Source organism: Symphalangus syndactylus, chromosome 3, assembly GCF_028878055.3.
Source record: "Symphalangus syndactylus isolate Jambi chromosome 3, NHGRI_mSymSyn1-v2.1_pri, whole genome shotgun sequence".
Lineage (NCBI taxonomy): Eukaryota > Metazoa > Chordata > Mammalia > Primates > Hylobatidae > Symphalangus > Symphalangus syndactylus.
The window spans coordinates 110,625,705-110,638,865 of record NC_072425.2 but is presented as its reverse complement, the minus strand read 5'-3'; the positions used below and the strand labels follow the sequence as shown (position 1 = coordinate 110,638,865).

General features: G+C 36.9%; 1 protein-coding gene across 5 annotated transcripts in view; it reads left to right on the top strand.

Moving 5' to 3' along the window:
• The window catches only part of CFAP69 (cilia and flagella associated protein 69), a 73,486-nt gene extending 66,065 nt beyond the window's left edge, over nt 1-7,421 (top strand). For 3 of the 5 annotated variants that reach the window (XM_055272763.2, XM_055272762.2, XM_063636403.1), the window contains 6 exons: nt 1,099-1,236; nt 1,880-1,956; nt 4,068-4,265; nt 4,923-5,009; nt 6,405-6,509; nt 7,207-7,421. In XM_055272763.2, coding sequence (XP_055128738.1) covers nt 1,099-1,236; nt 1,880-1,956; nt 4,068-4,265; nt 4,923-5,009; nt 6,405-6,509; nt 7,207-7,377 — 776 coding nt within the window. In that variant the 3' untranslated portion in view covers nt 7,378-7,421. The remainder of the gene's footprint in view (nt 1-1,098; nt 1,237-1,879; nt 1,957-4,067; nt 4,266-4,922; nt 5,010-6,404; nt 6,510-7,206) is intronic. The other 2 variants (XM_055272764.2, XM_063636402.1) reach the window with 2 other exon arrangements.
• Nucleotides 7,422-13,161: the final 5,740 nt, after the last annotated feature.

Below are 13,161 nucleotides of genomic sequence, written 5' to 3'. Positions count from 1 at the left end.
GTTTTATAGAAATAGTATTGAATCTGTAAATTGCTTTGGGCAGTATAACCATTTTAATGATATTGATTCTTCCTATCCTTGAGCATGGGATGTTTCTCTATTTGTTTGTGTCATCTCTGATTGCTTTAAGCAGTATTTTGTAATTCTCGTCATAGAGATCTTTCAGTTCCCTGGTTAGCTGTGTTCCTAGGTATTTTATTCTTTTTATGAAAATTGTGAATGGGATTGTGTTTCTGACTTGGCTGTTGGCTTGGCTGTTGGTGTGTAGGAATGCTAGTGACTTTTGTACATTGATTTCATGTCCCACAACTTTGCTAAAGTTGTTTATCAGCTAAAGGAGCTTTTGGCCTGAGACTATGGAGTTTTCTAGATACAGACTCATGTCATCTGCAAACAGGGATAGTTTGACTTCCTCTCTTCCTGTTTGGATGCTTTTTTTTTTCTTTCTCTTGCTTTATTGCTCTGGCCAAGATTTCCAATACCATGTGGTGAAAGAGCGCATGCCTGTCTTGTGCCAGTTTACAAAGGGAATGCTTCCAGCTTTTCTCCATTCCGTATAATGCTGGCTGTGGGTTTGTCATAGATGGTTCTTATTATTTTTAGATATGTTTCCTTAAGTATTGTTTATTTTTAAATGTAAATACTTCCCCTTCTGATGACTTGTATCTTCAATCCATTTTTATCGTTTCTGAGTTTTGACCTATAGCATCATAAAATAGTTTTTATATTTATAGCATAATATATAGAAACCAAAAGTAAACAAGGTTACATCACTATTAAACTGACATTACTCAAGTTCTGGATTTCAAAATTTTTAAAATTATTTACATAGAAGTTTTACTTTTAAAAAGTAATTTTGTGAAATTTTAATATTTTACATAAACAATAAAAATGAAGGCTCTAAATTTTGCCACAGAGTGGGGAAGAAATAGCTGCTTAATTATTATTTCAAAAGTGTAACCATGTAATAGGCACTATTTTTTTGCTACAATATTTTTATATATTTTATGTTATCTAGACTAAAATCTCAAAATTAAGTATTTGTTTACTATGGTTTTTATCTGTCCCTTTTCTATTTTCATGCTATCCAATGATTAGATACAAAAAAACCTCTATTTACTAGCTTTCAAGAAGAGCAAAAAATCATCCCACTGCCTGCTAACTGCCCATCTATTGCGGTTATGGATGTTTCTGAGAATATTAGAGCAAAAATTTATGCTATATTGGGCAAACTAGGTAAGAAGTTCTCTTCAAATGTGCAAGAGTCTGTTTTGCTAAGTATACATACTGATTTTACTTTGGAGTCAGTTTTTCAAATATAATGAGCAAAAGCCTCTTTATACAGAGAAATTCATTTTCCATTGTTACCCCAATTCCCAAACTGCACCCCTCACCAATTAAATCAGAATCTCTGTGTGTGGGATCCAGGCACTAGTATTTTTTAAAGCTCCCCAGGCAATTCCAATAGTGCAGATAGGATTAAGGACAGTTAGTTTAGATGATTAAGCTTAAAATACTGACATTCTGAGTCACTTGAGTTTTTTTTTTTTTTAAGTCTTTGCTTTCTATTAAGGAAAAAGCTTATCAAACACTCTTCGGCTTCTGAAGTAAGATATTACTGTCTGACTACAACACAGAAAGAAATGATTCCTATATATTGGATGACCTGGCAGAAATGTGTTATAGAAGGAAGCCTACTCACAAGCTACTCACAGAATTAACTTTTTCATAAATCAAGATGAAGTCAAAAGTAACTTAGCATGTGTTTTAAGATAGATGATGGATAGATAGATAGATAGATAGATAGATAGATAGATAGATATTTCTTAGAATCACTTGCCCTGCTAAAGTAATTCTGTCTTTATAAACTTTATTTTAGATTTTGAAAATTTACCTGGCCTATCTGCTGAAGATTTTGTCACCCTTTGTATCATACATAGATATCTTGATTTTAAAGTAAGTATCTTTTTAATAACCTGATTATTAAAATCTAGATAGCAAAAAATTAACTGGAAAATAAAAGATCTATTCATGGTTGTAAGCAATCATCTACATACTGTATAGTTTTTATTTTTCGTTTTGCATCTGATGCTGTTGAAGAAACACACCATACACCCATCCCATGATTGGGTGTTTTTCATGGGATAAGATTTCATCCAACTTAGTTCATGAAAGAAGATGTACAAAACTGATGTAAGCCAGGCATGGTGGCTCACACCTGTAATCCCAGCACTCTGGGAGGCCAAGGCAGGCGGATAACAAGATCAGGAGATCAAAACCATCCTGGCTAACATGGTGAAACCCCATCTCTACTAAAAATACAAAAATTAGCTGGATGTGGTGGCAGGCACCTCTAGTCCCAGCTACTCAGCAGGCTGAGGCAGGAGAATGACGTGAACCTGGAAGGTGGAGCTTGCAGTGAGCCGAGATTGCACCACTGCACTCCAGCCTGGGCAACAGAGCGAGACTCCATCTCAAAAAAAAAAAAAAAAAAAAAAAAAAAAAAAAAAAAAACTGATATAAAACTATTCAGAAGCCTAGCAAAAAAAAAAATTTTTTTTTTTTTTGAGTTGGAGATTTTGCTCATCACCCAGGCTGCAGTACAATGGCATGATCTTGGCTCAGTGCAACCTCTGCCTCCCAGGTTCAAGTGACTCTCCTGCCTCAGCCTCCCAAGTAGTTGGGATGACAGGCACCCGCCACCACACCCAGCTAATTTTTGTATTTTAATTTTTGTATTCTCATGCCTGCAATCCCAGCACCTTGGGAGGCCGAGGTGGGTAGGTCACCCAAGGTCTGGGGTTCGAGACCAGCCTGGCCATACAGTTTCTTCTCTTTGGAGTTGAAATTAAATAAGTTATTACTTATTAAAATAAATTATTAATACTTATTAAAGTATTATTTTATCATTATATTATGATCCAATCTTGATTAAAAGATAGTAGGTTACTTACCTTGCTAGTTATATTTTTGTCAGTACTTTTGAAGTCTCAAGAAAGTGTTTTTAAGTTAACATTCTCCTTCTACTAATATTAGTACTGTATATTTGAATGTTGTAAATGAGTAAACCTCTATTTTCTTTCTTTCTTTCTTTCCTTCTTCTTTTTTTTTTTTTTTTTTTTTGAGGCAGAGTCTCACTCTGTCACCTAGCCTAAAGTGCAGTTGCATGATCACAACTCACTGCAGGCTCAACCTCCCAGGCTCATTTGATCCTCCAGCCTCATCTTCCCAAGTAGCTGGGACTACAAGTGTGTACCCCCATACCCAGCCTTTTTTTGGGGGGGGCAGGCGGGGCGGGGTAGAGACAAGGTCTCACTGTGTTTCTCAGGCTGCCCTCAAACTCCTAGGCTCAAGTGATCCACCCACTCCATTCAGCCCAAAGATGAGTTTTTTCCTTATCATAGATATATAATTTTTTTCTTTAATTTTATGGGTCCAGCACACTTCTGCTGCACAACTCTGCTCTTTTTTCTCTAATTCTAAATACAGTCAAGAACATTAACTTCTAGACAGCCTAGAATATGAGATGGAGCCACTGGCATGATGGAACCATGGAGTTAAAAGCTTGAGATTCCATTATAATTTGCCTTAGCTAGAAGGTGAGGGGCAGGGCCCCTTTCTCAGGGTGGCTGGGTTCCAGGGTCCTAGTAATCCCCATGTTCATTCTCCTAAAAGTTCATCTTGACCTAGCCTTCAATACAGGGCTTTAGGGAGGAATGTAACGGTAGTTCAAAAAGATGAGAATAAATCAGCAGTTTCTGCAGCTGTGAAATCAAGGTAACTATAAACTAGAGGGCAGTGATGATGGTGATGATGGCAGTGAACTAGGCATAGGAGAGCCTTATCCATGAATAACATACCATTGAAAAACATTTGATAAATTCCTACTGAGTACTCAAATGTAGCTGGTACCCTCAATCATTCCCAATGCACTTATTACCAGGAAGTAATTTAGGAAAAGTTTAAGTGTTAACAGGAGTGACTAACCATATAAAAAAATTGTATAATTGTACAATTGCATCATTTATTTTTGGTTAATTTAACTTTGTTAAACTTTATTGTAACAGATTGGAGAAATATGGAATGAAATATATGAAGAAATAAAATTAGAAAAATTAAGACCAGTCACTACAGATAAAAAAGCTTTGGAAGCTATTACAACAGCATCAGAAAATATTGGAAAGATGGTTGCTTCTCTGCAAAGTGAGATAATTGAAAGCCAAGCACGCCAAGATGTGCAAAATGAACAAAAAGTATATGCAAAAGTAAGCTACATAGATAGTGAGGAGGGAGAATGAAGATAGGTTGGTTAATGGGCACAAAAATACAGTTAGATAGAATAAGTTCTGTTGTTCAATAGCACAGTAGGGCAACTATAGTAACAACAATTTGTTGTACATTTCAAAATACCCAGAAGACTTGGAATGCTCCTAACACAAAGAAATGATAAGTGTTTAAGGGGATGGATATCCCAATTACCCTGATCATTACACATTGTGTGCACATATAAAAATATCACATGTATGCCATAAATATGTACAACTATTATATATCAATAAGAAAGTAAGCCACAGATACCATTAAGGCTCAAGATAATAATTTCAATGTATAAACCCAGATGAAGTTATCCATAAGATGTATTTTTCTTACTTGTGGGTGTTTCAGCCTTGAGTTATTTTGTGGTTTTCTCTTAGAGTTATTTTCAGTGTCTCTGTGCAGTTTTAAAAGAAACTATGGAGTTTGACATTGAGTTCCTATATTCAATGCTGTTTTTTTGCATTATAATTTTATTTCTACAGTCTTAAATTTTTAAAAGGCAGAGAGATACTTGAGACATGCCAGTACTCCAGCCTGGGTGACAGAGTGAGATTCTGTCTCAAAAAAAAAAAGAAACTGAAACTTAATTATCTTTCTCATTTCAGATACAGGCCACGCACAAGCAAAGAGAGCTGGCTAATAAATCATGGGAAAATTTTTTGGCTAGAACATCAAATGCTAAAACGTTAAAGGTAGGATTTTTAATGTATTATAGTATCCACAACAAATAGCCAACTCTTACAGACAGATTTTTTCAGGAACAAATATTCATTCAGTTTTTCCTAGTGACCTTTCCATATAATACCAACACTATTAGATGCTCGTATGCAATTTAGAGTGATAAGTGAAACTGCATTTCACAGTTACAGAAGATGCTGCTTTGAGTTTCATTTGGTTTATCAGGGAGAAACAAGGCTGATGTTGTTGACCTACATAAAGAAGAAGATGATAGCCAGGAATGAGCAGGAAAATGTGTTCTGCTTTCCATTCTGAACCTGCTTATTCATTGATTTCTTTTCTGTGAAAGACAAAGTAAAGGACACAAAGAGCAACTATTTTGTATTACTCTGTCCCCCAAGAGCTTTCCCCTCTGTGATCACCAAAAGAAGCATTATGTTAAAACTTAAATGTGAATTGGGGATAAATATCCCTTTGTAGAAAAATGTGGTAAGCTACTTCAACTGTAAGCTAGAAACTAATCTAAAAAATGTATAGTGCTAATCGTTCACTTGAAATATGTGAGAAACACCATGGATTTCCAGAATTTCATTACTTTTCCCCACCCTTTTCCATTAATATCTTGGATACATTTTTTAAAAAATCTCTCCTTCATTTCTGATACTTTGGATACACTTTACCTAATGTTCCAATACTTCCTGTAGATATAAAATTGCTAAATGTTAAGTTAGTCCACAAAGACAGTGGAACCATATTAAGATAGCAAAACCAAAGTTAAGAACAATCTCACTCAAGGTACCAAGTTATCTCCCTTTTCACTGAAAGTTCTTCCCAACTCTACTTATAAAATGTCTTCATAACTGACTGTATTTTTAGCACTAGTTAATGAAAATCAGCTGCTTTCCTGCAGGTCGTTTATTACTTCACATTTCACTTGTTTAGTGTAGCAAATACCTTGAAAATAACTTCAAATAGCTTAAATATAACTGCAGTGAATTACATAATTTATATTATTCTGAATGCTTAAAACAAGTGTAATCAGTTGATAATTTATGCAACATATTTTGCAACATGCATCACCTGATATAAATTTAATAGCTTATTAAATTATGTGCTAAAAATTGAACCTGATTTCTTCAGGATCTGCTTGACTCCTTGGTCATATATGACCAGTACTTCCAGAAATCTCTGGAAGACTTTTAGTTGACTGGAGTCTTCTTCAATGTGCAAAGTATCTAACTTACTAATAACTGTCTTTTTAGTCTAAATGAGTAAATGCAGATTTCAGCACTATCTAATAAACAGTCAAAGCATAAGCCAGACACAATTAAATATGTTTTTCATTGTAAGTACCATCATTACTGATTTAATAGCAATTAATATTTTCTTTCTAATTTAAAAATCCTCAGAAAGCAAAAAGACTGCAAGAAAAAGCTATAGAAGCCTCCAGATACCATAAACGACCACAAAATGCAATATTTCACCAAACAGATATTAAAGGCCTTAACACAACGGTAAGATTCTTTCTCCATAACATTTTCTTAATAGACATTAAATTTAGAGTGTTTGAACAATGGTGCAATATACTGAAAACCATTGAATTTTACACTTTAAATGGATAGATTATGTGGTATTGAATTACATCTCAATAAAACTGTTCAAAAAAATTTTAAATTTACAAATTAGAAGTTAAAAAAATTAATAAAAAAAAAACTTAGGCCCCCAAAATATTATGTCTATGGAATTTTCATCTCACATTTTTTCTTTTTGCTGTTCAAATTTCATATCATTAAGGCATATTTATCTCCAACGTATATCCACTTTTGCCCAGTTCTGGTTTAGAGTAGGCCCAGCCCTCCAGGATTTCTAAGAAACTGCTATAAACACTAGTCAGCTTATAACTGTCCTTATATCTCTTTAACAGAAAAGATGCAGTGCTTCCTTTTCCTGGCAAGTAGATCCCAAGTGTTCCTGGTATCCTCTGCTAGACTTAATTTGCCCCCAGTTACAAAGCTGATAAGCAATAGAAATAGAATTCAAACCTACTTTTCCTGGCTCCGATGCCCTTATCTTTCTATTATACCATAACTGCCTCCTAGTTACTCATTACATTTGTGTCTTTTCAAAAGTAAGCTGAAGGATGAATGAGTTTTTCTCTTGTTGAAAATTATGTAAATGGACTTTTAGATATTTACCTTTTGCCTTTTTTAGGTGCCCTCTGGTGGGGTAGTAACAGTGGAAAGCACTCCTGCCCGATTAGTAGGAGGACCTCTGGCTGATACAGATATTGCTCTTAAAAAACTGCCCATTCGAGGAGGAGCCTTGCAGAGGGTGAAAGCAGTTAAAATTGTGGATGCACCAAAAAAGAGTATTCCTACGTAATATACTGTAGAGACTTTTTGAAATAAAATCAGCTTGTAATTGTTTAGCTGAATATATCTTTATACATATGTAAAGCCAATATTTTAGAATAAGTATTTTAGTATAAATATTTTAGTAAAATACTATAAAAATAAAAGGACATATAATTTATTTTTATGGAAAACATCAACGTGTAATATCAGAAGAGTTGTCATCAGTTTCTTTGGAAACGCTACCAATTTTATTAAGTGAAATTGTAAAACATAGTACATCAGTTAGGACTCTGTTGGTTGCATGTGAACTATTCCAACTAGTTTAAGTCAGAAAAAAAATTTCTTACAGGCTCTATATCTATCAAATCTAGGAGGAATTTAGACTACAGGCATTGCTAGATCTAAGGACTAAAACTATATGAGTAGGATCTTCTTCCCTAGCAGCTCCTGGCTTACATTCTCTTAGGTTGATGCCTGTGCCTCTGTGGTTTCTGCAACTGCCTATGCATCTCAGGACCCCTGATTGCCCACATGCTTACAGTAGTCCTGAGCCATTCACCATGACTTTGGCCATGGCTGAGTACTGCCTATTCCTGGAGCCAGAAGCAGGGCAACTCCATCCAAAACATATGGATAGTGTGGGGAATCAGGGTGCTATTATCAGAAGCAAGTATATATGAATATTGGGCAGCAAGATAAACAATAACTCTGCAACAAATATGTTGGTCAAAATAAAATTATGTTTTCTCTGCTATAAAAGCAAACGTTAGTCATGAGCTAAATGGTAAAAAAGAAAAAGAAAACTACAGCTGGTTTTACTCTTAATATATAAATATACAAAGCAAACTAATGCTACTTCTCATCTTTAATGGGGAAGGGAAAGGTGTAATGGGGGAAGTGTTTTCCCTCGTTTGGTGGTAGAGGTATCTTGTCAAAGAATAGGAGATAAATGCCTTTATGCTGGACATAGAGCAAATCTGTGTCCCTGGATGCCATTATAAAGTCTTCCTCTCCTGCCTTCATTCCCTTCACACCCCTCCTCCAGCCTGGAAGTCACAAAGGACATGAGTTCATGTCCAGGGATCAGAGAGACAAGGACCTGTTTCTTAGGAAAATAAACTGGAATTTGAGTCTAGATTCTGGGCCCGTGGGGCACACTCAGCAGTGTACTGGTAAATGTAAACAACTAGCTCTCCAGGAGGGAAAAGCCCTGATTTACATCATGTTCTCACCAATTCACATGGTATAAATACTGCCACTATTACCAATCTCAAGCTACCAACATGATGCCATTGAATACAGGGTTGGGAAAACAGATAGGTTCTTTCATTATTAGATAAGAGCAGGCTCTATCACCTCAATGGACCCACATTTTCCTCCTTCTTTCCTCCTCCTCCTCTTCCCCCAACTCACATTCCTCTAGGGATTTTCCATTATCCTGTCTGTGAAGACAGTAACATCTTCATTGAGGGATAGAGGTTGCAGCTATTGTTATTGTTCTAATTAGAACGAGTTGCCAGTTCACCTTTGATTGGCGGCTTCTCACCCTGGCCCAGATGCCCATCCTTTTGTGCCCCATAGGAGTAGATAACATGCATCAGCTTATCAGTGAGCTTTTTTCTCTCCTGAATCCCTTTCTCTAGTCTGCCACCCTCAAGAAGATACTAGAAGGCCTAATTTGTTTCTTTCCTTCACAAGAAACCCTAAGCATGGGTAGGAGCATACAACAATGAGATGCTCATACAAAAAATACCAGATACATCTTAGGTACACTTCAGTATACCCAGAATTGATGTAAAGTGTCCATGGCTAAGAACAATGAATCTTTGCTCCATTTTGTAGACTATAAGCTCTCTAAGAACAAGTTAGAGACCATATCTCATTAATTATTGTACTCAGTATCTCAGGAAATAAATTATTAGATAATGTGATGGTGGCCTCAGCTACTGGCAGTCTTTCCCTTGAGCTCTGCAAATGCAGCAAAGTACTGAGCTCAGAGGGAAGATTCAGCCAACAAAATACTATACAAGTAATGCTCAACACAGACAACATGTTAGTTTAAATGTATTTACTTCATAACATGATAGATTTTCTCCAAAATGGTGAGGCATAAATACTACTACATGAATATAACCAAGGTGTGGAAATAGTATTACTTCCTTGAGTATCATTTTTGTATGTAGTACAACTAAATGTCTCAGATTGATCAGGACTGTAATCTAGATAATTTGTGATGTCTGTGAACCTTTCTTCTTCCATGTATTTTGCCCATCATCAAGAAGAAAGGTAAAACAGGGCAGATTATTATGTAGCAGCTATTTAATAGACAAATAAGTGTAAGTTGATGGAGAGCAGTAATGTTCCTTAATACAGACACTTGCACTTGGTAGACAGATTCACCCAAGTTTGCATATTATAATTCCAGCCACCACACAGTGAGTGAATGAATCTTTCTCACAATGTCACTAACTCTAAGTCTCTGTCTCTCATCACATCCTATACTCTCACACCACCCCTGAGCCCTAGGGGACATGATGCCTACCCGATCCTGCCGGCTGAGAGGAGGATGGTATATTTTCTTACATTAGTCAGGTGAGACAAAATTTGAAGCTTTCAAACTAAAACTTTTGCTAACCAACTGAATGAAAAGAAAGTCAAAAGAATAAAAGTGTGGAATTCAGTGAGCACAGATAAAAGTAGCTTCAACAATCTCAGTAATGAGACTTTTACCACATGGGAGAGCTCATTCTAGCATGATTAAACTAATTGTCAGACAGTGCTTACTTACATTGGGTGAAAAATCAGTGAATAATTAGGTGAATAACTTTCATCCATCTGGCATCATCAGTCTGCCTTATGGAACATAAAGTATTTTATATACAACTATGTCATCCACCTTAAGTCTTTTGAGGTCAAATATCCAGTTTCTTTCATCATTCTACTGATAATGTAGTTTCTAGAATTTATGAATCTGGTCAGCTCCATCTGAAGTGCTACAATTTGTTAATATTCCTCTAAACTCTGACCAAATGGAACAAAGATTTTTCAGGTGAGCAGGATCAGTGTAGTTCCTCTCATTTTTACACACATTCTGCCAACACAACCTTAACTTACATTAGTTTCATTAGCAACCATTTTTCTTTATTGCTTATATTTAGTCGCCTTTCAAGGAAAATGTCAGGGATGCTTTCTGAGAAAGAATAGCAGACCCTGACATCCAGGAACTGTCCTGGTGCTATCAGGTCAAAATTCTATAGATAGACCTAATACCCCAACTTTGGTTTCCAATATCATTCTCCAATAAAATGAGCCAGGGCTTCTTGGAGAAATGGCTAATTCTAAGGCTGGCGCAGAAATATATGAGTCTGGAGCATCTTACTGAGCTCCTAGTGGCCAAAGCTGGATTGATTTGAACAAATCGATAATGTAGTGTTGGATTATAAACCAAAGTATAAACAAATGTTCATAAATCCATACTGATATAAATAAATGATGAAAGGAGGGAAAAAAGGAAGGAAGGGAGAGTGAAAGTGGGGGAAGCCTCCATACAAAGAATTCTAAATGATTTATGTAGATATTCCCTCCTCAAGAAGGTACAAGATAACTACCCATTCTCAAGTATGGGTTATGCTTAGTGACTTCTTTCCAGAGGATATAATATAGAAAGAAAGTGGAAAGAAACTTTACAATGGAGAAAATTGGCAAACACTACCTTAGCCAAGGTTAAACACCACCAATGGCAAGTCACGTCAATGACATGTGCCCTTGGTATGACTCGTTGAGTATGGTACTTTACCTCTGTGGTCTTCATCCCAAAAACCTATAATCCCAGTCTAACAAAGACATCAGGCAAACGCAAACTGAGGGGCATTTTGCAATATACCTGACCAGTACTCAAAATTGTCAAGGTCATCAAAAACATGGTCTGAGACATTGTCACAACCCACAGGAACCTCAGAAGACATGACAACTCAGTGTAACGTGGGATCCTGGAACAACAATAAAAGGAGCTTAGGGAAAAACTACTGAAATCTGAATAAAATAGGAAGTTTAGTTGTATTGGTTTCAGTGTATTAGTTGTGACACATATGTTAAGATATTAACAATGAGAATAAACATGGGGCCAGGCACAGTGGTTCAGGCCTGTAATCCCAGCACTTGGGAGGCTGACTCAGGCAGATCACTTGGGTCCAGGAGTTGGAGACCAGCTTGAGCAATGGAGTGCAATCCTGACTCTACAAAAAATACAAAAATTATCTAGGAGTGGTGGTGTACACCACACCTGTAGTTCCAGCTATTTGGGAGGCTGAGATAGGAGGATCAATTGAGCCCATTGAAGCTGCAGTGAGCCGTGATTGCACCACTGACAGAGCGAGACCTTGCCAAAAAAAAGAAAAAAAAAATGGTGAGAGGTATATAGGAACTCTGTGCCATCCTTGCAACTTCTCTGCAAATTTAAAACTATTTTAAAATGAAAAGTTTATCAAATTTACAAGAAGAAAAACATTAAAAAGTGGGCAAAGGACATGAACAGACACTTTTCAAAAGAAGTCATACATGCAGCCAACAAGCGTACGAAAAAAAAGCTCAATATCACTGATCATTAGAGAAATGCTATCAAACCACAATGAGATACCATCTCACACCAGTCAGAAGGACTGTTATTAAAAAGTCAAAATATAACAGATGCTGGCGAGGTTGCAGAGAAAAGGGAATGCTTATACACTGTTGCTGGCAGTGTAAATTAGTTCAACCATTGTGGAACAGTGTGGCAATTCCTCAAAGAGCTAAAAACAGAATTACTATTCGACCCAGCAATCCCATGTCTGAGTATATGCTCAGGGGAATATAAATCATCCTACCATAAAGACACATGCACATGAATGTTCACTGCAGCACTATTCACAATAGCAAAGACATGGAATCAACCTAAATGCCCATCATAACAGACTGGATAAAGAAAATGTGGTCCATATACACCATGGAATGCTATGCAGCCATAAAAAGAATGAGATCATGTCTTTTGCAGGAACATGGATGGAGGTGGAGGCCATTATCCCTAGCAAACCAACACAGGAACAGAAAACCGAATACCGCATGTTCTCACTGAAGTGGGAGCTAGATGATGAGAACTCATGGACACAAAATGGGGAACAACAGACACTGAGGCCTACTTGATGGTGGAGAGTGGAAACAGGGAGAGGATCAGGAAAAATAACTATTGAGTACTAGGCTTAGTACCAGGGTGACAAAATAATCTGTACAACAAACCCCCGTGAAATGAGTTTACCTATAGAACAAACCTGCATGTGTACTCCTGAACCTAAAATAAAAATTTAAAAAATAAACACAATTAGGCCAGGCGCGGTGGCTCACGCCTGTAATCCCAGCACTTTGGGAGGCCAAGGCGGGCGGATCACGAGGTCAGGAGATTGAGACCATCCTGGCTAACACGGTGAAACCCTGTCTCTACTAAAAATACAAAAAATTAGCTGGGCGAGGTGGCGGGCGCCTGTAATCCCAGCTACGCAGGAGGCTGAGGCAGGTGAATGGCATGAACCCCGGGGGGTGGACCCTGCAGTGAGCCAGGATCGTGCCACTGCACTCCAGCCTGGGCAACAACAAGACTCCGTCTCAAAAAAATAAATAAATAAAAAATAAAAATAAACACAATTAAAAGTTTATTTAAAGTTTAAAAAAGATTCTGGGCGGGCTTGGTGGCTTATGCCTGTAATCCCAGCACTTTGGGAGGCAGAGGCAGGTGGATCACCTTAAGTCAGGAGTTCGAAACCAGCCTGGTGAACCTGGTGAA